The sequence below is a fragment of the Petaurus breviceps genome, unplaced genomic scaffold, assembly GCF_028583685.1.
Source record: "Petaurus breviceps papuanus isolate PSGF00001 unplaced genomic scaffold, PetGlider_PUasm1.0 91133, whole genome shotgun sequence".
Classification (NCBI taxonomy): domain Eukaryota; kingdom Metazoa; phylum Chordata; class Mammalia; order Diprotodontia; family Petauridae; genus Petaurus; species Petaurus breviceps.
In genome coordinates, this window is record NW_027187419.1 from 84059586 (window position 1) to 84084238 (window position 24653).

At 34.5% G+C, this 24653-nt stretch overlaps 1 protein-coding gene across 9 annotated transcripts in view; it reads left to right on the forward strand.

Moving 5' to 3' along the window:
• The window catches only part of PKP4 (plakophilin 4), a 260863-nt gene that overhangs the window by 99100 nt on the left and 137110 nt on the right, over positions 1 to 24653 (forward strand). For 7 of the 9 annotated variants that reach the window (XM_069080737.1, XM_069080739.1, XM_069080741.1 and 4 more), the window contains exon 2: positions 12121 to 12254. In XM_069080737.1, coding sequence (XP_068936838.1) covers positions 12126 to 12254 — 129 coding nt within the window. In that variant the 5' untranslated portion in view covers positions 12121 to 12125. Of the gene's footprint in view, positions 1 to 12120; positions 12255 to 12404; positions 12479 to 24653 lie in introns of those variants that run through there. The other 2 variants (XM_069080745.1, XM_069080740.1) reach the window with 2 other exon arrangements.

The window sequence follows — 24653 nt, forward strand, 5'->3', positions numbered from 1 at the left end:
TTATTCAAAATTCTTATTACTCATTTAAATTTGTATCCTTTTGAATAAGTTCTTGCTGGCAATATTTTAAGAAACCATACATTTTTTACTTTCCTCATGCCAAATTCTGAGATTGGTGTGTGTCCTAAACTAAATTTGGCAATGCTTCTATTTTTGGCAGATTTTAAAATATGACTGAGTTATATTTGCTACTTCTCAAGTGTTAGAATAGATTCCATATGGTTCTCAAGCTTTTTTCTTTCTTCTTTTCAGGCACATTCTGATTTCTTAGTTTACTTCTTTCATTCTATGTAATGGTTCCAGCTTTATGAAAAAACAATATCTTTGCTGTATACTGATAAATTTTTAGTAAATTTTTATTACAGGTAGTACATGATTTTATTTGTTTTCACTTATCTTCCATCATCTCTTAGACCAATTTTTTATTACATTTAATTCTTTAATATTTTGAGATTTTCTTCCATTTTTATGGTTCTTCACTACCATTTAGCACTTTGTAATATTTTTTTCTGACATTCAAGCATTATTTCCTATGTTTTCAGTTTCAAATTCTATTCGTCAATTACCATATGAGAATTCTTGCTGCATATAAGAATAAATTTATAAAATCTTTAGTTTAATTCATTAACCGTGTACTATGCACTGAGAATATGTCAGTGTGTTGATGTTTGTAATCTCAGTGATATGGGTATTTCCTTCACCTGTGAAGATTGCAAACCATCCTTGTCTTCTTATCCTGGGTGATGAGATTTTTTGTCTTTGTTGTCTTATAAATCTTTCATAGAAGATCTACTTAATATATAAGAAACTTTCCTGTAGGTATTTAAAATTTCTGTGTGTATAACTTCACTATTTGAATTGTCTTTTTCCCATCCCTACTTGTTGTTTTTCAAGTTGATCCATTCTTTTTTCTGGATGATACTGTTTATACCATTTCTTATACTAAAATCATTGCTAATTGGCAGTGTACTGCAGCCTCCTTTTGTATACTATAAATCTTTCCATTATCCTTGGAATCACCTGAAATTTAAATGTTTTGGTCTTATGTTCAGTGATTCAAACGCATTTAGCATCACCAAAAGTATATTGAATGTGTTATAAAACTGAAATCTTTCATCAGAGGGCACCTTTGCATTACTGCAAAGGTTGAATAGTTTTCAAAATAGAATCCAGAAATTCTTTGAGTATAATAAATGTAGAAAAACTTTCAAATATGGATTGCCCATATGCTTATCGAGAAACTTAACAGTGAAAAGAAACTAAAGTAATAATAAGTAAGACTTGGTAAACCAAAACACAACCTAAAAGGTGCACCTTCGACAAGACATCTCCCAAGGACATGTTAAATAATAAATGTATACATAGGAATTCTTCCTATAAAATTTGAGCCCAGTTCATTGGATATAGGCTGATGGAACTGATTGACTTATTCATCTTCATCTCAGTCTGAACAGTAAGTGCTTAGGAAAGTGCCTGGTGCTAGGTGCTATCCCTCCTCCTCCCCTTTCTCATTTGACTTCTTCTATGTGAATTGTTAGGTTCTCTTTTCGTTACTCATGGATTTCAGTGAAGAGGCTGTGTAGTATTACACAGTTTGATAAGATTTATCTCATCCGCAAAGCAACAGCATCTTATCTGGATGACTTTATCATGTGTAGAAAATCTCTCTTTTATTTTGACTTTATGTGGGATATCTTCTAGGATAGTGATGCACTACTTTAGTATTTAGCAGAATAGAATGCCTGGTAGGTGATAAACAATAAACTCTGGTACATTGATGGATATGTTTCCATGTTATATTTGCTTGACCTTAATGATAATAAAGTTGTTGAACAGAGGTTTTCCTTTGATTTTTATCTATCAAAGACTACTGTAAGATATTTTTTATAATAATGATTTTTTTAGGTTTCAAGTTTTTTTCTGTCTCTGACCTCCCCATGCCCACTAAAAAATAGGAAAAGAAATATGGAATTCTTGTTTCATATAATCATAAATAACCAAGCAAAACAAATATCCAGATTGGTCATGTTAGAAAAAAAAATGTTTTTCATTCTGCATAAATTGTTCTGATTCTGCTCACCTCTGTATCAATTTATACAGATTTTCAACCAGATCTCTGAAATTTTCTTTCTATATTACTTACAGCATAATTAAATGAAAATATCATCATTTTTCCTTAACATGCATGGGAGATGCCTTGTGAAGGTGAGCCTTTTAGGTTGTGTTTTGGCTTACCTTGGCAAGTCAAATGATTTTTCATAATGAATAAGCAGTAATAATAGTAGGCTTCTATACTATCTACATTTGCATATAAAAATGTTGAATATCAATCATGAAAGGCTGCCCATTCCATTCTCAAATTTTAATCCACATATCCTCTTTATATGCATATCATTCTCACAAATAATTTGTAGAGATGAGAAAGCAGGCATTTGAATTGGTAATTATTGATACTTTTATACCTTTGGTTATAGTATCATTCTGCTATCTTTTTCTCTAGTATTTATCCTTTCTTTTTGATCATTTGCAGTTAACTTACTTTCAAAATTATGCCCAAAGAATTATAGTGATGAAACACCAAAAAATGACGTAGAGTTTTCAAGTCAGCTGTGATATGTGAAATGTACACAGATAATTCTCATATGAGATAGTGTTGGTAAGGGCAAAGGAAAGATACAGACAAAGTGCTCTGGGAAAATTTGAGCCGGAGACTAGAGTGGGATAGGGGTTAGAGATCAGGTTTCGAGGTTGAGATTGTAGATGAGTTGAGCCTTGAAGGAAGAAAAGCATTTTGGAAGGTGAAGATAAGGATGCACTGAATTCCATGCATAGAGGAATTGACCTATGTGAATACAGGTAGACAGGAGGAGGTGTCATGTAGAGTGGATGAACAGAAGTGGTATAGGGGAAAATATCCAAAAATCCTTTCCAGTTTATGTTATGGGGTAAGGGACAAACCTTAAAAGTAATTGCTTTTTGAGTTGCTTACTGAAAATGATAACTACATACAAGGTAAATAGAAAGAACTTGGTCTGAAAACTAAATATCTAAAATAATTTTTATTATGTGTTTTTCTATCATATATATGTGGGTGTGAGTGTGTATAAAATTGGGGGGGGGGACCAAACTTGTGATTTCATAGGTGTTTATAGCTCTTGGTGAGGAGCTTCCTCTATCAATGCAGATAAGCATCTTCTTTACAGTGTATAATTTTAAAGGAGGCACTGAGAGATACTTTGATGACTGTCCTCATGCCTGGAACGAACTCTCTTCTCATATCTGTCTTTTAGAAATCTAAGTCTTGGGGGTGGCTAGGTGGCGCAGTGAGTAAAAGTGCCGGCCCCAGAATCAGGTGAACCCGAGTTTGGTTCCGGCCTCAGACACTTAACACCCACACAAAAAAACTAGCCGTGTAACCTTGGGCAAGTTACTTAACCCCAATTGCCCTCCAAAAGGCAAAAAATAAATTAATTAAAAAAAAAGAAAGAAAAGAAATCTAAGTCTCCAAGCAAGGGCTATTTTCTGTATGATCTTTGCCTAATCCCTTCATGCTCTTCTTCTCTCCTCCCTAACCCCCTTCTGCAAATCACCTAGTATGTATTTCTTTCTCACCTATATATGCATGTTGTTTCCCCTAGCTAAATGGTAAACTCTTTGAGGCATGCAACTATTTTAACTTTGGTCAATATATGCCCATGCCTCGCATAGTGCCTGGTAAATGGTTGGTGTTTCTTGATTAAGTTACCTCTCCAGAATCCCACAACTAGCATGTGTCAGAAGCAAGCTTTGAAACCAGGTTTTCTTGAGTCCTAGACTACCTTTCTAGCCCCTGTACTGTGAACATACTCTCATTGTTGTTGTTCTCCTTCCTCCCTCCCTCTTATACATATGCATCTATTATATAATTGTTTGTAATATATATATATATAAAGCACTTTGCAAATGTTAGCTATTATTACTATAGACATTACATATTTAGTATATTCATACATATAATTATATGACAAATTTTTATTTTATAATGGCTAACATTTGCAAAGTGCTTTATATGTACTGTCTCATTTGATTCTGACAACAGTCCTGTGAGGTAGGCACCATTATTTGTATTTTACAGTTGAGGAAACTGAGTCAAGAAATGAACATGAAGATATCCAAACCCAGCAACATCTGAGAGAGAGTTCAAATCAGGGTATCCTGCACAAGCCAAGAGAAAATAGAACTTGAAGCCTGTTAGCAGACTGAAAAAGGAGCCACACTTTGGAAGATAGGAGAAACAAAATACCACGTGCAGTGAAAAAAAGGTACTATGGCCTAAGAGAAATCCAAGAGGATAATCTCTGACTTATTATAAAGAGTAACTTCATCAGAAACAAAGAGAGTCAGAGAGGAGACATGCCTTGGCCACACACTGCAAGATTGATTGGAAGAAACAAGGCAAGAGGTGAAAAATAGAGTTAGAATTATAATGTGAAATTAAAAATAATTTAGAAGAGAGAAAATCTTAGCCAGTAGATTCTCAATGAAATCTTATCCAGAAGAAACCCAGTGAATCCTAGAGACAAAAAGTAGTATTAGAAGAAAATCAAAAGATTAAAAAAAAGAGGAAAGAAGATATAAAATATCTTGTGTCAAAAACAAGTAAACTAAAAAACAAAATATGGAGAGATCATCTAAGCATCATTGGACTCACTGATAATCATGGCCATACAGGAAACTTGCATACCCTATTTTTTTTTTTAAATTATAAAAGAAGACTACCCAGATTTATTAGAACAGAGAATAGAAGTAAAATAGAATCCATTAGTCATGTCCTAATAGAAACCCAACACTGAAAAAACCTAGGATAGTCATAAGATTGTTATGATCAAATTCCAGAGTTTCTAGGTCAAGGAAAGAAAAATATTACAAACAATCAGAAATAAATAAATAGTTCAGGTATGGATCAGGATTATACATGACTGTGCTGCAACTATTCTAAAGGAAAGACAGTCCTGAAATCTATTGTTCCAAAAGATAAAGGCTTACAACCAGAAGCAGTTTAACCTACACAGCTGAATATAATCCTATTAGAGGCTGGGGAGGTGGGGTTGAGGAGAAAATAGGCCTTTAATAGAATAAAGATTTTTCAGGAATTCCTGATGCTAAGTAAAAACTTGAAATACAAACAGGAAAGTGCTTATTCTAATAAAGCGAGAAGTAACTAATATTCCTAAAGAGCCTTAATGATTTTAAGGGCCACACTAGCAATTAAATAACACAAACAGGGATTGATGTTGCTGGGTTTGGATATCGTTATGTTCAGTTTTTTTTTTCCTTTTTTTTTGGAGGGGGGAAGGCTGCTGGGGAGTTAGGGTTAAGTGACTTGCCCAAGATCACACGGCTAGTGAGTGTTGTGTCTGAGGCTGGTTTTGAACTCAGGTCCTCCCCACTCCAGGGCCAGTGCTCTATTCACTGCTCAACCTAGCCACCCCTATGTTCAGTTCTTGACTCAGTTTCTTCAGCTATAAAATACAGATAACAGTAGTGTCTACTACACATGATTGTTGTCTCTCAGAGTTCTGTTCTGGGCCCTTTTCTCCCTTGATATTCCTTCACTTGGTGATCTCACCAGCTCTTATGGATTTGATTACCATCTCTGTGCTGATGATTCAGATCTACTTATCCTGCGCCAGCTTCTCTGTTGACCTACCTCACATTATTAGGTACCCTAACCCCTCCCTTTACTGTTAGTATAGAGGGCAGTACCATCTTCCCAGTCCCTCATGTCACAATCAAGGAGTAATCCTATACTAATCACTCTTCACCCTACTTCCCCATCCAATCTGTTACTATCTATTTAACCTTTGCAACATTTCTGAAATTTGCCTCCTCTCCTTTGACACTTACTCTAACCAAGGAAATCTGTCATCCCCTCACACCTGGACAATTGATTGGAACTAGCCTGGTAGTAGGTCTTGCTGCTTTAAACGTTGTGCCCCATTCCAGTCCGTTATCCATTTAGCCACTAAAGTGATTTTCCCAAAGCACAGGTCCATCTACATCAGACCTGCACAACTTGGCATTAGGTTTGGTCCATAGAGAGGCTAAACTAGAGACAGACTGATGAAGGTGAGTTGCCTGCTGTGGGTCATGTGATAAAAGAGTGTACAGTGGCAACCCTACTTTTCTCAGAGGCCGCAGGAAATCCTTTGTGCACGCCTGATCTACATCAACATCCTCCTACTCAATAAACCCTAGTGGCTGTCTTTTGTATCCAGGATCAAATATAAAACCCTTCATGACCTAGCCTCTTCTACTTTTTCAGCCTTCTTAACACCCTGTTCTTCCATTTCCATAGTCTTAGATCCAGTGATAATTGACTTCCTGCCTGTTACCAGAACAAGGCACTCCATCTTTCAACTCAGACATTTTTTCTGATTGTCTCCCATGCCTGAAATATTCTCCCTCCTCCACTCTACCTGCTGACCTCCCAGCTTACTTTGAGTCCCAACTAAAATCCCTTCTTTTAATGGAAGTCTTCCCCAACTTAATTCCCGTTTGTTCCCTTTTAAAATTTCTTATTTCTTTGTCCTGTAAATAACTTTCTCTTTATTTGTTTGCCTGTTGTCTTCCCCTATTATATGGTAAGCTCCCCGAGTCCAATGACTTGTCTTTTGCCTTTTAGTATTCCCAGAACTTAGAATAGTGCCAGGAATATAGTAGTTACTTAATAAAATTTTTATTGATTATTTGAAAGAAATGAGGAAAGACAGAAAGGATTTATTATTTCCTCTTTGGGGAATGCATGAGAATATACTAAAATGGTGAAAAAAGGGAACAGATGTCATAGGAACACCCTTTTTTTCTGAACTAGTATTGAATGTATGTACTCACACTTTTATATATGTACACATACACATCTGCACACACATTAGGAGTTTGAGTCAGCGACACATCAAACTCCACAGATTAGCAGATGAAGATAGAGTGAGCATAGGACCTGTTTTAAGAGGGGAGGATAATAGTTACAAGTAAAACAAACTTCAACTGAAGAAGAAATAAGAGCTAGTATTCGAGGTCTGTGGTATCTAGATGGCATAGTGGTTGGAGTGCTGAACCTAGAATCAGGAAGACCTGAATTTAAATCCTGCCTCAGATTATTATTGGGAGCATTACTTAAACTCTGCCTGTCTCAGTTCCCTCATCTGTAAATTGGGGATAATCATAGCACCTGTCTCTTTAGGTTATTATAGGGATCAAATGAGATAATACATAAAGTCATTTTGCAAACCTTAAAACAGTATGCTAGCTATTAAAAGAGAGAGAAAAGGCAATGGAGTAGAAACAGATGACTTCATTTATAGATCATTGGTACTGATGATGTTACTTTTTCCACCACTATTCTCTTTTCTTCAAAGGGTAAAGAAAGGAAAACATAGGAGTCAACATTAATGGATATAAGGTGTCCTAGAGTATCTTTAAGCTTTAGTAGCTTAAAACTGTTCTAAGACTTTTGAACATCCTTTATGTACAATTTTTAAACATAATAGCATGAACTCATATACAAAAGAGGATAGTAAAATAGATTAGAAGGCTGGCCCCAACAAGATCTAATGTGCTAGAATCATACTTGAACATTCACATAGCATTAAAATGGAAGTCTGGAGAAAAAATTGTTTTGCTTTAGACTTTTCTTTTTAAAGCAATTGGGGTTAAGTAATTTGCTCAGGGTTACATGGCCAGTTACTTCTGGGTGTGGTGCTAAGTATCTGAGTCCGGATTTGATCCCCAGGTCATCCCAACACTGGGGCCGGTGCTCTTACTCACTGTGCTACCTGGCCGCCCCCAAGACAAATTTTTAAAAGAAGATATTCTGAGCAAGATCTCAGCCAAAGTAGCAATGAAAGTAGAAATGATTAAAAGAGTAAAGGACTATTCCTGAATATCAGGGACTACATCATCCCAGAGGTGCTAGAATAACAACACTCATCAACCCAAGAAAGCACTAGGAGCCAAAAGGACACAACAGGTCCTAATGTGGCCCATCCCTTCTCTCCAGAAGTAAGCACACCCTCGCCCTAATAAAAAGTCTGATGTCAAGAAATGAGGCTGGAAGAATTAGCCAGAGGGGGAAAAGCAAGAATCCCACCAGAAAGAGTTATTAATGGTCATGGGACACTCAAGACATGAGCCCAGAAAAAAAGAGTCATCTATAATTATTGACTCTACTTCCCTTGCTCTCATTTCTAAACTCTCTACAATCTGACCTCTGACTTCATCTTTCAACTGAATATGCTCTCTCCAAAATTATTAATTATCTCAATTGAAAATTTTTAATGTGGAGTATATAAATACAGCTACAAAATACTATGGAAATAGATCTAATATTAATTGCTAATGTGGGCTGACCTAATTTAATAAAAATGACTGCTATATAAATTTACTTTTTCAGTGCAATACTGATAAAAGTACTGAAATATGATTTTTATTTAGCTAGAAGAAATAATGAAATTAATCTGGAGAAACTAATGAAAAACCTCACAGGAAATTTGGGGGGGGGACCCAGAAAGGAAAGAGGCCTAGCAATACCAAATCACAAAATGTACTATAAAGCAATTATCACTAAAGTGATATAATACTCATTTAAAATAGATATCAATTAGTAGAATAGATTAGATAGAATAGATGCAATTGAACCTAGTAGCCTAATATATGACATATAAGACCAAAGACTCCAATAGTGGGGTAAAGTTGAAAAATTGAAAAGCAGTCTGGCAGAATTTAGTTTTAGATCAACACTTCACATGTTATACAAAAATTGGCTCTAAATGGACGTGTGACTTAGATACTTAAGGTTCCTGGATTTGATTTTTAAAATAATTGATCACTTTCAATATAATTAGTTTCTTTTATAATCTAATAGGTACATGGTCAAAAGATATATATATATATATATAGGGAATTCTCAGAAGAGAAACATCTAAGCCATCATTAACCAAATTTTTAAAAATGTTTCAAATCACTAATATTAGAGAAATGCAAATTAAAAATAACTCTGAGGTTCCACCTTAATCATATCAGATTGGCAAAGATTACAAGAAGGAGGTGACAGTTGTTAGATGGGCTATGGGAAAGCAAGCACACTGATGCCCTGTGGATTTTTTCAGCCTTTCTAGAAAACAGTTTAAAACGATGTGCCCAAAGTTACTAAACTATGTACATCCCTTTCCCCATCAGTATCCCTACCTTGTTGAATTACCAAGGAGATAAAAGAAAGAAGAAATGGTTCCAGTTATACCCCCCCCCAAAAAAATAAATTGTTAATAGCCCTTTCTGTGATAATAAGTAACTGCAAACTTAAGAGATTCTCTTCAGTTAGGGAATGCTTGAAAATATTATGGTGTATGGATATAACGTAATGCTATTGAGCTATAAGAAATGATTGAAGAGATTTGTTCAGAAAAACCTGGGTGACTTCTGAACTGAGGCACTGTATAGTGCAGTAGAATAACTTAAATAATAACATTGTAAAGACAAATTTAAAAGATTGAAGAACTCTGATCAACCATGTTTCTGGAGCTAATTATGGTCTTTGCTAATGCATATTCAAACAGAGGAGTGATGGATTTAAGATGTATAATGAGACATACAGTTTTGGACATAGACAATGTGAAAATTTGTTTTGTTTTACTGTGTATATTTGTTATATGGTTTTTGTTTTTACTTTTGGTGATTTCTTCTATGCAGTTTATGATGTCCTTGGTTTGGTCACCTATTTATAACATTAACATTGCCTTTTCTTAGAACTGACTTAATGGTATTTAGGTTAGTGTTCTAAAGGTATTATAAATATGTTTTGTCTCCTCATTGAGATGATAAATCTCTTTGTGGGTAATGTATATATCTTGTATTTGTATTGCACTTAACCGACATTCCTTCCCCAATCCCGTACTGAAGTCACTTAGCACAGGTTTAAGGACACAGGTGGTTTTGGATGGATGCTTTTGAGATGTTAAGGAAGTTATTGTAATAAAAAGATTTTTTGTAATATTTATAATTTTGTATTTGTAAATTGCAATTGTATTTATTAATATTTTATTACTTTTTGTAATAAAAAACTATAGTTTTTTTTAGCCACCTAATACTGTGACTTCCACATGTTAAGTAATAGGTTATGTTTATCCCATAACTTCTTGTTTGTTCTCAAAAATTAGTGTCAGATTCCTTTTGTGAAGATTTTCAAGATTCAATTTTGAACAGTTTAACAATTCTTGCTTTGCTTTCTAGTAATTTAAACATTTACATTTTTAAAAATTGTTGACTTGTTTCATTTTTATGTAATATTTCTTTTCTCTCTACCAAACTCCAGTTAAGATGTGTATTGTTATTTTTTCTACTTGGCAGTTTCTCTTCATAGATCTTTTACCTGACTTAAAAGCTCATTTGTTTCTCACTTTGTATGTAGTATTTCCCATTGTTATAGATATACTACCTTTTCTTTATCAAAGTACAGATAAAATTTATCTATAAACCACTTTCCCCTTCCTTTGTATTCAATACATTGAAGTTACAATTTTGCGAGCTTTTTCTTTTAATTGAACATTAATTTATGAAAAGTAGACATTGAATTAACTAGACACAGTTGATTCAGTGATATTATTAAAGGATAATAGTGCTTAGAACCATATGGAAAGAAGCATAATTTCCAATATTTGAAGTATTATTGTAATTTAGAAAAATTCGGCAGCGAATAAATATATTTAACAATAAGAGGTAAAGAGGCAACACAGTAAAATAGAAAGACTTATTAAACTCAGACTATTGCTTGTTATAGAGACATGGAAGACCATCTCCACTTTCTGTTTGCTTTATTCCAGAGTTTAACCGTTTTTCAGTGACTAACTCCTCTACATCAAACCAAGTTCTCTTGTTGAAATTTTAAGCTCATATTTTCATGCCACCAGACTCTTTTTAATACTCTTATCTCCTAACCTCTTTCATTTAGTTCATCATCAGAAGTTCCCAAAAATTTCAGCAGACTATATTTTACTTTCTTTTTTTGTTATTCTTTTGATACCCTCTGAGTACTAATATCTTCTTGGAAAGTAAACTAGCAAAAATATGCCAGTACAGATTTCATTAACACATTAGAATATGTTAATACACAATAATTGTCAGAGTTACCTTGAGATTTTTTCTTGATGCAATTTTGTGATCTTATATTCAGTTAATGGTATATTAGGAAGGACTAAGTTTTTCTCTTCTCCACACATGCCAAGTCAATTTTTCACTGTCTGTGATATGCCAGGATTGGCATTTTGTCCCTTAGTGTGTCACCTTACAGTCATCCTCATCCTGCTTTTACTTGAAAAGACTAGAATCATTAGTATCAAGTATGAACCTGAAGTATATTCTAACAGTACTTCTACATTTCTTTGTGTATCAAATCTTGGTTGTCCAAAAGAAATCAAATAGTATACCATTGAAAATTCTAATTCATTTTTCCTATTTTTGTTCTTTGCATTCTAGCAGCAAAGTCTTAAATGTCCCTTAGTGAACATTCAGTGGTGATGATAAATGACAAATCACACTTAATAATAAAGTATTTTTATTTAATTCTTCTTTCCAATCACTCCAACCATATGCTTTGAAATTTTATTATACTGCAAGCATTTTATTTAGTTGGCAGCACAGAAGAGTGCGTTAACCTGTCTTTTAAATATATGTAATTTACTTTTTGGACATTTTTGACCTTGTGTTTAAAAAATGAAATATTTAACAAATTTCAAATCATATACTGCCTTAAATTTCATTAATAAAATTTCTTCCTTTTTATTATTCATTTTATACTATATAGTATGTTATTCCCACTTTCCTTTTTAAATCAATTACAAATGCTATTCATCTTTTTGGTCTCTAGTCATTTGCCTTTAATGTGAAATTGTTTATAAATACTAACTGAGTATTTATAATAATAGGTAAGGTAGAAATTTTGCTTGCCTTTTTTAAAATGTTAACTATTATTTTAAATGTTATTTTATCTGTAAGCCAATAAAAAAAAATTGTCCATGCTTTCTAAATTCAGTTGCAGTTTTAACTCTAGTGGCTTAAAATGTTAACTCTTTGATTGCTTGGTTGCAGGAGGAATGCCAGCTCCTGAGCAGACCCCCTTGTTGGAGGAGGGGCTGCAACAAACCAGCCAGGAATCCTCCACAGACCCAGGCATGGAACCAGAAACCACAGCCACTACTATTCTTGCCTCTGTGAAGGAGCAGGTACTTTAACATCCTCTTTTATTAATTTTTTTAAAATAAGATTTATTTTCTTCAGTAACTTAAAAGTTAATCTCTGGATGTGCTTTAAATTTTTTTCCTTGACCCATTCACATTTTCTGATTATAAGGTATTTACATCCCTGAATACATTGGGATGACTGAAATGTAGACCTCCTCAAGGTTCAAGTCAGAATTTGACCATGCAGGATACTTATGCATCTGCAAGTAAGAAAACACATATATATGGTAATTGGTGTCTTTGTTTGCTATGCATTGCATATTGTTTGCATGCACTAAAATATTCGTAAAGTAGACCTGAAATGCTGGTTTTCATATCAGTGCTCTGGCAACTTTGTGACTATAAGACCTTTAAAGATTTTTTTTTTATATTGCCTAAATATCCAGGGCTGTCTCACTCCCTTGTAGACAAAGGCTGTGTTTGTTGTGTTTGTGTGAATCAAAGCATACTCATTTTGTGAGCTGATGTTTTATTATTTCTAAAACCTGTGCAAGTTTGCTTTAATGTCATGTTTTATGTTGATTTTGAAAGAGTTAATCATGTTTCTCTTATGCAGAAGTACTTTGCTGTATAAGATACTGTGTGTTTTTGTTGGAGAAATTTGAATTTTTCAGATTTAATTACTTGATATTTTCAAGCAGAGTTAGGAAAGTATAAATTTTAAGATCTCCTATGCTTGTTCAAAGTACAAAAATCTTAGAGGACCCTAATGACTATTTGACAGGGAAGTCTACTGGTAATTATATGCCTAAACTTTAAAGCCAAGGTGAAAAATTTTTAATATACTGCCAGGTTTTTTTCCTTCTTGACTGATTTAAATCCTTAAAATTGTCCATCTTGTATGCTTTTCTTAGCAAACTAATATCTAGAATTGAGTAGATGAGAGTGGAAAAACTTGATAATCTTTGGTTAATTATTTCAGGCATGTTAAATTAAGGCTATGGCTTCAATGATTGTTCTACTGTTGCATCTTAGATCTTATGATACTGTTCTCTTCTGTTTTGAATTTAGATTCATAAATTTATATTTTTAGCATAAAGTTAGACTATCTTCTTTCTTTACTCTAAAATAGAGACTAAACTATTCTGAGGGTTCAGGTTTGGGGGAAAATGAGAAAATTGCAGGTACTGCTTTATTAAATTCAGCAAATAGTTATTAAATTACTACCATGGCAGAGGTATTTAATACATATAATTTGTACTTATTAACACTTGATATAAAGGTAGTTCTACACAGAACCTTACTCTTAAGCAGTTTATAGAATAATCTGGAGGGGGGAAAGTTAACTATACAAATAACCGTGACGCAGAAGGCTGTGATATAAATCCAGAGGAGGAGCTCAAGAAAAGCTTTGATAAAGGGAACATCAGTTTTTCTTGGAGCAGCATCAAGTGGGTTGATAGCTGATTTGGGCTTGAAAGGAGAGAGTTAAGGAGACACAAATTGCAGATAGGGTCATAAAGAATGCATTCCAGGCAGGAGGGGGAATAAAAATAGACTGGTTTGACTCTCATGTAAGGTCCGAGTTGAGCCTAGACAGGTAGTTTTGAGCCTTAAAAAGATCTTAAAGGTAAAATTCTAGAATTTATATTTTTTTAGAAGGCTGTGAGGATCCATTAAGAGCTTTTGAATAAATAAGTGGCATAATCAAAATAGTTCATTAGCATGACTATTTGGAGATGCTCTGTGGAGCATGGATTGCAATGGTGATAAACTAAAAGCAAGACCATTTAGGAGACCATGGTAATAACAGAGGCAGTTGTCAGTCAGAAAGTATTTATTGTCTTCTCTATGCTAGGCCCTATGCTAATTGCTGAGGATATAAGTAAGAGAATGAAATAATTTCTATTTTCAGTGAATTCACATTCTAATAGAGGAGAGACAAAAGTGTATATACAAATATATTCTGCCTAAATATAAAGTTAGTAAATACAAATATACATATGAAAAAGTGAAATATAAGGTAATTTGGAAGGAGGGTACTTGTGGTTGGAGGAATCAAGAAAGGTTTCATACAGAAATTGGTGCTGTTTCATTGTAAAGGCAGAAAGAGACTCTGAGGTGGAGGTCAGGAAGGAGTTCCAATGCAGAGACTGAAGATGATATGTCATATGTAAGGACCTCTAAAAAGGGTAATTTAGCTAGATTTCATAGTGCAGGAGAAGCAAGAATGTCCATTGAGACTGGAAAGATAAGTTGGAACCAGGTTAGATACAATAGATGTTGTTGAAGTAGAAGTAGGAAGATTTAGCAAATGACTGGATATGTAGAATAAAGAAGAGTGAGAAGTTCAGGATAATTAGGAGATCATAAACATGAGAAACTTGAAGGCTCATGGTAGCTTCAGGAGTAATATGGCAGTTTTGAAGAGGAGACAATTTAGAGGGAAAGAAACTAAGTTTAAGGTGCCTCTTCGAGGACATAACAGTTTAAAATATCTAAGAGAGAATTGTTAATGCAGAACCAAAGCTTGGTGGGGGAGGGAGAAGAGTGTGTTAGAATCCTAAGATAGTTAAGGGGGCATGATATGGATGTGGAGACATATCAGTCACAAAAGAGAAGCTGCAAAAGAAAGTGTGTCACAAAAATCCAGAGGTAAGAGAGGATCTGGGAAGGGGGGGGGGGGGTCAACAATGACAAATGCAACACACAGGTTAAAAAAGAGTAGGATTCAGAAAAGACTGACATATTTGGCAAATTAGTAAATTTGAAGACAGAATTTTCTGTTCAGTGATTAGATGAGAGGAAGTGGAGACATTGGTGTAGATAAACATTTCATGGAGCTTGACTGAGAAAGTAAGAAGCAATTAGGTGATTGCTAAAGGGGAGGATCTGGTTAAGGTAGGTTTTTGTTTTGTTTTAAATAAGATGAGGATGATTTGGACAGTTTTGAATGTACTAGAGAAGGTACCAATTGATGGTAATAGGTCAAAGATTCTCAAAGGAGAGGAGATGATTGAGAATGCTGTCTTCAGGACAACACCAGAAGGGGTGGGATCACATACATATGTAGAGTTGGCCTTTGCAGGAAAAGGACCAAGTTGTTGTCAAAGACTAAAAGTAAAGGAGCAGAGAGTGTGATATGATTTCAGGAAAGTAAAGAAAGGGAGAAGAAAGAACTCATATAGAATGGCCTCAGTTTTTTCAGTGAAGTAAGGTTCAAGGTCCTCTTGAGAGATGGGAAAAGAGAAGAAAGATGAGGCTTGCAAGGGATTCTGTGGAGAGGGAACTCGGAAATTATTTAGGGAAGAATAAAAAGAGTGCCTTACTAAAGAGAGGGCCAAGTTGAGATGACATGAATTTTTAATGCACTTAATCAATATAGTTATTAGATTTCCTCTAACCAGCTCATTAGTAGACATGTCGTAGGCAGGCCTGGCTCAGGCCAAATCCCTGTTAGTTTAGGTCTGGTATCAGAATGAAATGAGACATTTACTGGTTATTAAACAGCTAATACAAGAAGGTTTAGTTGTCAAAGAAAAGATACTCAATGACGATACTGCAGCACTTAACTCTAGCAGATACAACCCCTTTTGGCCTCTATTCAGAAAAAACTAATTTATTCAGCAAGGCAAGATGTGATAACGTGCGTGGTCTTGAGATATCATCCATCAATCTGAAGGTTCCCAACACCATGGAATTGCGGTGGTGTTTTATGACTTTAGGTGACCAAGAAGCTATATTGATGAAAATGTTTGAGCTCTTAGCCTCTGGGGGCCAATCAAGTCCTGGAAATACCTTCTCTACCTTTTAGGGGAATGAACTATCCCATCATAACATTGGAAGACCTTGGCAAATAATGATTCTAGCACTGGTCTCTTTCTGGTAAGGTCTTAAAGATTTTTTAAAAATTATTCGAGGCCTTTTTGTTAGACAGTCCTAGTGTTGTGGTTGCAATGAACTTGGCATAGACAGTACAGAAGAGAGAAAAAGAAAAGCTAAAAACATAACAAAAGAGACAACAAAAAATTTTAATGACCAGCAAAGGAGTGACTAAAATATAGAAGAGAATGAAGAATACAAATTTTAGTCTTTGACAACTCAAAAGACTGGTGATGAGTAATAGAGAGGTGGACTCAGAGTGAAGAATAAGACACACATCTTTTTTGACATGGTGAATGTGGGAATTTATTTTACCAATGTATATTTGTTACAAGTGTTTATTTTTCTTTTTTTTTTTTTAATGATTGGGGAGGGGTTAAGGGCAACAGAAAAGAAAGAGGTGGGAAGGAAGGATAAAAAAAATTTATTAATTTAATTTAATTTGGCTATTTAAAAATCGTAGCCTTTGCCTCCCTCCTTCAGAAGGACCCCATCCCAGATCACAGTGCTGTCAGATTGACATGAGGTGATCACAGTGCACAAGAACGGCACCAGAACGTCAGGCCCACAGCATGACACACCTTTGGCACAGTCGAGGATTCTCCTTTCTAGGCCAGGATTATCTGTAGTAAAGTAGCTAAGTGGTCATAAGCCTGTTACCTGTCCCAGAATATGAAATAATAATAGTAACAACATTTATATAGCACTTACTATGTGCCAGGCACTGTGCTAAATTGCTTTACAGTGATCGTCTCGTTTGATAATAATGTTCTCTACTCAGTATTCCCTGCGTCATATGCCAACACCTGTAAGCCTCATCAAAGGAATGAAACCAAATTTGTACCCCTTTAGAGACCTCTGCAGTGAGCCTGGCACTTTCATCCATAAGATAAGGACTCTTCCTTACATCACCCAGAAGCTAAGGATTATTGCCTAGTCCCCTAGGGGATTCCCTTTCTTTAAGGGGAATACACATTTGCCTCCCCTATGAAATTAGAATGGACAGCACCTCTCAGCAATACTTGGTCCCCCAAGCTCTTTCTGGCAAGGAATTGCAGAAACCATCCCAGAGGCAAAGAAGCCTGCCAATTTAAGGGAGGACTAGAGTTATTTTCTCAAAGTGTACAAAGAGCCTTCCATGAGACATGGATCTGGAAGGCCAGGGGACTGATGAAGCAATAAGGAAGAGCTGGTGAAGGTCAGCTGGAACCATATTTAAAAGCAGTTCATTCTTAATGGGTAAGTTCCTGAATATTGGATCCAAGGAATTGCTGATTTGAAGAGCCCTAACCCTTTGTAGAAGGGTGCCATTGATTCATCATAGACATGGCTTCTGGAAGGTCAGAGATCTGATGTTGCAACTGTTGTTTATCAGGGACAAGCTTCTTTCCCTCAGATGGAATAAAAATACCAGTTTTCTACTTGGAAAGAGGTTAAATGTCACTTGGGTCATAAGGAACTCTTTGGCTAGAGTACTGGAGATCATTCCTAGCACAGTAGAGCATTACAACTGTTCTATCCAGCTTGGTTGTTCAGTTTAACAGAGAGCATATGATGGTACTGATATAACTCACAAACAAAACTATACAGTGGAAGACATCAACAAATTTCATTCATCCTGACCTTATAGGAAAAATCCTCTGATTATCTAATCCTATGCTTTTCAACCCTAAGACCATGTGGCCAAACCCCGTGTTCACCATTCAGAAATCAATGTGAAACTACTTCTGAAACTTGCACATGCACTTGAACTTCAACTACTAGTAATCTGGTAATAAAGGATATCTCAGTGCATGGGGTCCTGACAAATCCTCCCAGTGGAAAGAGCTGCAGGCTGTAACACTAGCACAAGAGAGCCTTGAGAAAGGAAGCAGTGAAAAAGTGAGCCAGGCCCTTGTAGATAAGAGACCATTGGGTTAATAGGGCAGAGTTGCAGACCTCACTCTTTGCCATAGTCACAACTTGTTTGTGAAGGAAACTAACATTGGAGGGACCCGGGTGAGCATGACTTTGAATATACTATTTCTTTTCAATGATAAAGCCCTTCTGTGCCCTGCTTATCTTGTTAGAGAGGCCAACGTTTTTTATATCCCTTGTCTCAAAATTCACAACTCTTATTGAAGAGTGATCATAGAACCTTGTGTGATCTTTTCAGTAACCAGGACCCAGTAGCAGGTGAATGGTAGCTTTTCAAAAGTAATATGGTGAGTAGCCACTTTGAGGAGCTTACAGTTCCAGAAGCCTAATGGTTGTTTATTCTGTCCACCCTTAGGTGCCTGCCAAAGGCTTAACTCAGTCTAGTTTTTATGGACAGAAACCTCCAGAAACTTGGACCATGTGGGGACATAAGGGTCCAAGAAGAAAGACTGCTATACAGTTTGCTTTATATCTTCCAGGACTGTATCTTATTTGGGGCCCTACCAAAACAGAATAGAAAGGTATATTTGCAAGTGACTTAGTAAATGGAGGGCACCATGATATGTAGGTGAGGAATGTGGATTCTCCAAAACCTGAAAAATTGATTAAGTCCCTGGGATTCCTTTTTAGATTCCTTAAACTGGAAGAGATATATAGGGGGTCATACATAAGGAAATGTGATGCTAGGAGGTTATGGTGGTGGGAATGTTAGTTTATAATTAGGGAAGTGAACAGTTTCAGGTAATGGAAACATCTAGTGGAGCGTGATTTAAGATGGAATGAAAGAATAGGTCAACCTAGCTTAAAAGTAGGAGTAAAGGTTTCAGTAGCTGGAGATAGCTCAAAACAGCTTGTGAGGAATTTGCAGTGTGAGTATTTATACCTTAAAAATGGACACATTCTGCAAATCATAGCTTGATTTATTGTTTTGTTGATGCAAGATGTTAATAATGCAGACTAAACTTAAAAGTGTGTTGTATGTGGGTTTTTTTGTTTTATTTTGGTTTTTTTTTTTTTTTCCTTCCGGAGACCTGCTTGTTAAACATTTACCAGCCCAAACCAAAACATATACCAGACCAATAGCTTGGTCATGGCTATTAAGAAGGGTAGGAAATGACAGGTTGGGGAGTTTGAGGAGGCAAGAAAGATGGTGAATCTAGTGCTGAAATACTGAAGAATAATCTTGGGAGTGGTGATTCTATAGCTACCAAAATACTGTATTTAAGGAACTTTGTAAATGTTGACTTTACTTAAAGAGAACTTTATTGTGACTGAAAGGTTACATTGCAAGGGATTCAGATAGAAGACAGTGAAAGGGAAGTGAAGGCCAAGTACATACACCTTTTCTAGAAATTTGGAAAAGAAAGAAAATAATAGCTTTAAGGGTCTGCTATTGTATGTGGGGCTGTACAGTATGGATAGGTGAAGTCTAATCTTGCTTAATGACAGGGAAAAGGGGTTTAGTAAAGGAGAGTCTTACCTCATTTTCACAGAGCTATAGAATAGCCAAGACTTTATTATCCTCTCCACAGTCTTTTCTATCACTTAGAAGTTAATACAAGTTAATTGATAATACTTTAAGGGTGGTGCTGTCAGCAAAAATGCATCATTTTATTACTTTGATAAAATACGATCAAGAATTTTTAAAGGTGCAAATAAATAGCCAGTGAATAGAACACCGGCCCTGGAGTCAGGAGGACCTGGCTTCAGATCCGGCCTCGGACACTTAACACATAAAATAGCTGTGTGACCTTGGCCAAGTCACTTAACCCCAATTGCCCTCCAAAAAAAACCTCATAAAGGTGCAGATAGCAATCTCTATGGATCTTCTCATTTGAATAATGCTAGTCCATCTATTTCTGTCAGTTTTCTTCTTCAGGCTACCTAACTTCAGACTGGGGGACTTCCTTTAGATATCTTAGACACCATTGCACAGATGACAGTGGAATGTGGATATGTACATGCATGCATATAAGCTTACTTATTTACTTTATGTACTATGTACTGTTGCTTTTGGAGTGATATGCAACCCTTAGGAAATTCTTATTAAACCACAGTAGCAACGCAAACTTATCAGTATTCTCAAAGTAGAAACTCGTGATTATGTCAACAGAGGAATGGCAGTATGAGGCTAAAAAACCTGGACCCCTTAAAATGTATATGTCTTATACAGAGAATAAAAATCAAAAGCCCTTAATGTTTCTTGTATGAATCATCTAAGGATGATAATCAATTGATTTCTTACTTTTTTAGCAATTGTGTTCTAAATGTATTTTTATACTAAATAGCAAATGTGATCATAGCTAAGTCAAGAATAGAGTTTTTTGATCTTGCTAGATTCAGTACCTTAGAATTTCCTTATTACTTATGCCACAAAAGCGTATATCTGAAGTTATATTTCTATCTTGAGGAATATGAGAATATTGTAGACCATATTCTTATTATACACTCTGCCCTGCAGTATGACTATTCAATTTAGGAAATTAGACTAACTCTAAATAAATAATACCTCCTCCATATGATCCTCATGAAGCCCAAGCTATCTGCTCTCTGTATAGGAAATATATCCCTTGAAACTGCTATTCTTTATGACCTTACAAGTAGAATAAAATGCACATGCAAAATAAGTAGAAATAAATTACTTAAATACTGAGTAGATTAAATATTTTATTTCAAAGTATTATTCATATTATCTTGAGTTTTATGTTATAATTAAATAGTGCAAAAAATGTTAATAGCCAGTATATTAAAACCTCTGTAGTCTAAATTTATCTTATTTTATAAATTATTTAGACTGCTGTTCTGAACTTAAAATTATTTTATTATTGTATTTCAATAGAATTAGTTTCTTTTCTAATTCTATGTATTTTATTTACTACATTTAAATTATGTTGAGGAGTCCATAGACTTCACCGTATTGTCATGGACCTGGGATCTGGGTCCACAATACAAAAATAGATGAAAAACCTTTGATTTAAACAAAAGCCTTTCCTTGTGTTATATCATTAGGCATTTTTGGATCTAAAGAATAAGAGTCTTGGACCTTGTATGGAAAATATAGCTCCATAATATTTATACACATGAAAATCAGAACATTCGCATCCATTTTATTTTATTAGTAAGTAGAACTATTAAGCTAAGACGGGAACTGATCTATTACTTTCATTTACAGAGGCTGAACTTGAAGAAAGTAGAAATTTCTGGTATAATCAGGCCCAGAATTATACCAGGAAATAAATTTGTAGGTTTATTTATTTTATTGTAAATTTACTTAGCTGCTGTTTATTTGATGCTTTTTTATTTAAAATTTTTTTTATTTTTAATTTTAAAGAAGAATACATACTTACTAATAATTAAGTATTAATGCCTTAGTCTTTATCTCATATGTGCTGTCATACATAGAAAGAAAATAGTTTTTTGTTGTTGTTAAGCTGGTTCCTTGAAATTTGTAAACTTTTCTTAAAGTGGCTTAAGTTTATGGTGAATAACTGTAGGATAATTCTGGGAGTTTCCCACATTTGAAACCTGGTCATAGTCCATTTTCTGTTGAGACAGTAGAATCCAAAATTTAGAAGTAACCAAAAGAATGGAGAAAAGGGAAGTAATATAGATAGATGTTGTGTGTGTGTGTATTTTTAGCACAGTTTGTATAATCTTAGAGATGAAAAGGATGTTAGAAATGATCTAACAAATGAGGAACTTGTGGCATAAAAGGTTAGAATTTAGTTTCTGGCAGAATTCAGACTAGAATGCAGTATTCTTGATAGACGTGTGACTTAAGCTCAGAAGCCAGAGTTAATACAGACTGAAGGTCATTAGCTTAGAGTTACATGAGTTGGTCAACCAAAAAACTGGTTTATTTACCTAACTTTATTTTTGATAATGCAGAGACTATACCAAATTATGTATTTCCTGGCATTTTAATGTGTGAAAATTTCATTACTTAAGTGTTAAAGAAGAATGTAGTTATCCCTTATTTGAACATTTTCTGCCTCTTAAAGAATATTAAAATTGAGCCTTAAGGAAATATTAATTCCTGAAATTTGAATATTCCACAGTTAAATAAAGAAGTATTAGAAAATCTAAACTTTTAAAAAGAGACATAAAATTAGGAAATTAGAATATAAATGAAATCTTTTAGTATTCAACTTTGTGTTCAAGTATTTTAACTAGTGAATTATACATCCTTTCCTGTGTGGCAAAATGCCCAGAGTAGAAGAGATTCCAGTATAATTATTTACTTTATTCCTCTGAAACTGAAACAGCTTGGCTAACTGCTATGCACCTGCCTCTGCAACATCTCTTTTGTTCAGTCTCTAAGTTTATTTACAATAAAATATTTCAATTGCCACACCTCAACTGGATAGACCATGGAAGAGAAAGGAAGCTTATTTACTACCTACCCATAATGAAACCAAGCTACTAATGTAGCCAAGACAAATGTAGTTGTCACTGAAAAAATTTATTTGTAGGTTTCAAATATTTAAAATGAGGTCAAGGTTCTGTCTTTTTTTTTTTTAGTATCTATTTTAAATTGATGTCATCATTGTATTCAAAATAGGCAAAATTTAGTTTTAGTACTTTTCATTCAGGAATTAATAGATTTTTAGACTCATGTCAGATATTATAGACCATTTAACCCAGTCTTTCCATTTTAAACAGAAGGAAACTGAAGCCCAGAAAGGGGAAGCAAACTTCCCCAGACCATGCAGCTAGTTGCACAGTTAGAATGAAAACAAAGTTAATTGTCTCCCTAAAAGGAGTTTTTTTCTTTCTCATAAAATGTAAAAACCTTTATTAATAGTATTTGGAAGGTTTGAAATGAGGTATGTTCCAAATTGACATACAATTTTATGTTCTGTTTCATATATGTCGACTGTTGTGTAAATTCAGAACTTTGAGATTTTTGTCCTCTTTAGAGATTAGTCATCATAGTGTTTACCATGTCCTCCACATACTGATGAAGGATCCCCCTTGTGGCTGAGGAATGCAAGAATTAATAGTTAAGCTACGTGAACTCACATTCAATTAAATTAATAGATTAACAGGTTAGCCAGGTATAAATATAAAGATCTGCCCATGTGCAGTAATCTGCTAATATGCATATAGTCTTGTGAGTTGTCAGGACTTTGCACTATGATACAAAGTTTTTGTAACATGTCTAAAATCTGCCTATTTCACAGGTATCTTTCAATTGGTACACTGTTATGTATGGTTGATCTTGGAGATAATTTGCTTTTTGCATTACTGTGCGTTATTTTTCAAAGTATGTTAATGCTACAGTTAGTTTTTAGTAGATCCAAAGCTCTGTATTTGTGCCTTTCGTATGTAGGAATACTGCCTATAAACACACTTTAAAAAGTGTAATAGATAAGTTTATCCTTGGCCTTTAAAGGCATTTAAATACACAATTCCAAGCTTACTTATTCTTTTTTTCCCCTCATATACTCCTCATATATTTACTAAAGACTAATTATTTGCAAAACACTATGCTCAGGTCTGTAGGAAATATGCTGTAACACTGCCTTTACAGCTGTGGTTCCCAGTCTATGTGTAGTGATGGGCACCCTCTCTTATTTATTTTTATAGAAAACTTGTTTATGTCCTCACACTTTCTTTAGAACATTATATACAAAATCTTCTTAGTTTGTATTTTATTCAGTTTAATTTAAGAATTTATTATGAGTTTTTTGGTTTGGGTTTTTTTTTTTGAGGGAGGAAGGTAAGGCAGTTGAGGTTAAGTGACTTCCCCAAAGTCACACAACTAGTAAGTGTCAAGTGTCTGAGGTCAAATTTGAACTCAGGTCCTCCTGACTCTAGGGCCTCTGGTCTATTTCACTGCTGCCTAGCTGCCTCAAATTTATTATAATTTTTCAAGCAACACAGGAGCAGGTCTTAGATACACAACAAAATTACATAACATGCATTTATTTATTATACATATATTTATTCTACATAATGTGGTATTTATTGATATCTCATAATTTTCATAACCTTAAAATTATAATAAAACATTATTAATAAGATAGCTTGGTTTACTTTGTGGCACAGTTTGTCAGAACATGCAATACTGCAATTTAATTTCTTTTCAATTATAAATTGAGATCAATAATTTTTTCTTTCTAATAACTACAACAAAAAACTGTAAATGAAGTGGTATGATAGGGTGGAAAATAAACTAGTTCTGGAGTAGGAAGGGTCGGTTTTCCAATCCCACCTTTTGTGACTACAATTGTGTCATATTAAACAAGTCACTTAACCTTCCTAAGAGTTCATGGCTACATCTAGAAATGAGAGGATTGAACTAGGTGGCATCTGAGGGTTTTTCCAGTTGTAGAACAATGAATCTATGACATTTTCTATCACTTTATTTAGTCACCTAAAATCAAAACTTAAAAATTTAAGGTTTGAGCACTTATTTCAATGCACTATCACAAGATAAGGCTATTTAATAACCTTACCTGTTCAGATGGAGTAAGTATATTTTTCCATAGCAAAGTAATTTCATATCCATACATGTTTAGAGCTCTCTAGGTTTTTTTAGAAAATAAAAGGATAATTGCTTCTCTTGATCCATGAAACGATTAATAAGTAGATCTTTACAAGTTTATATTTCATTTGAAGTGCAGGGAGTTTTAAAAT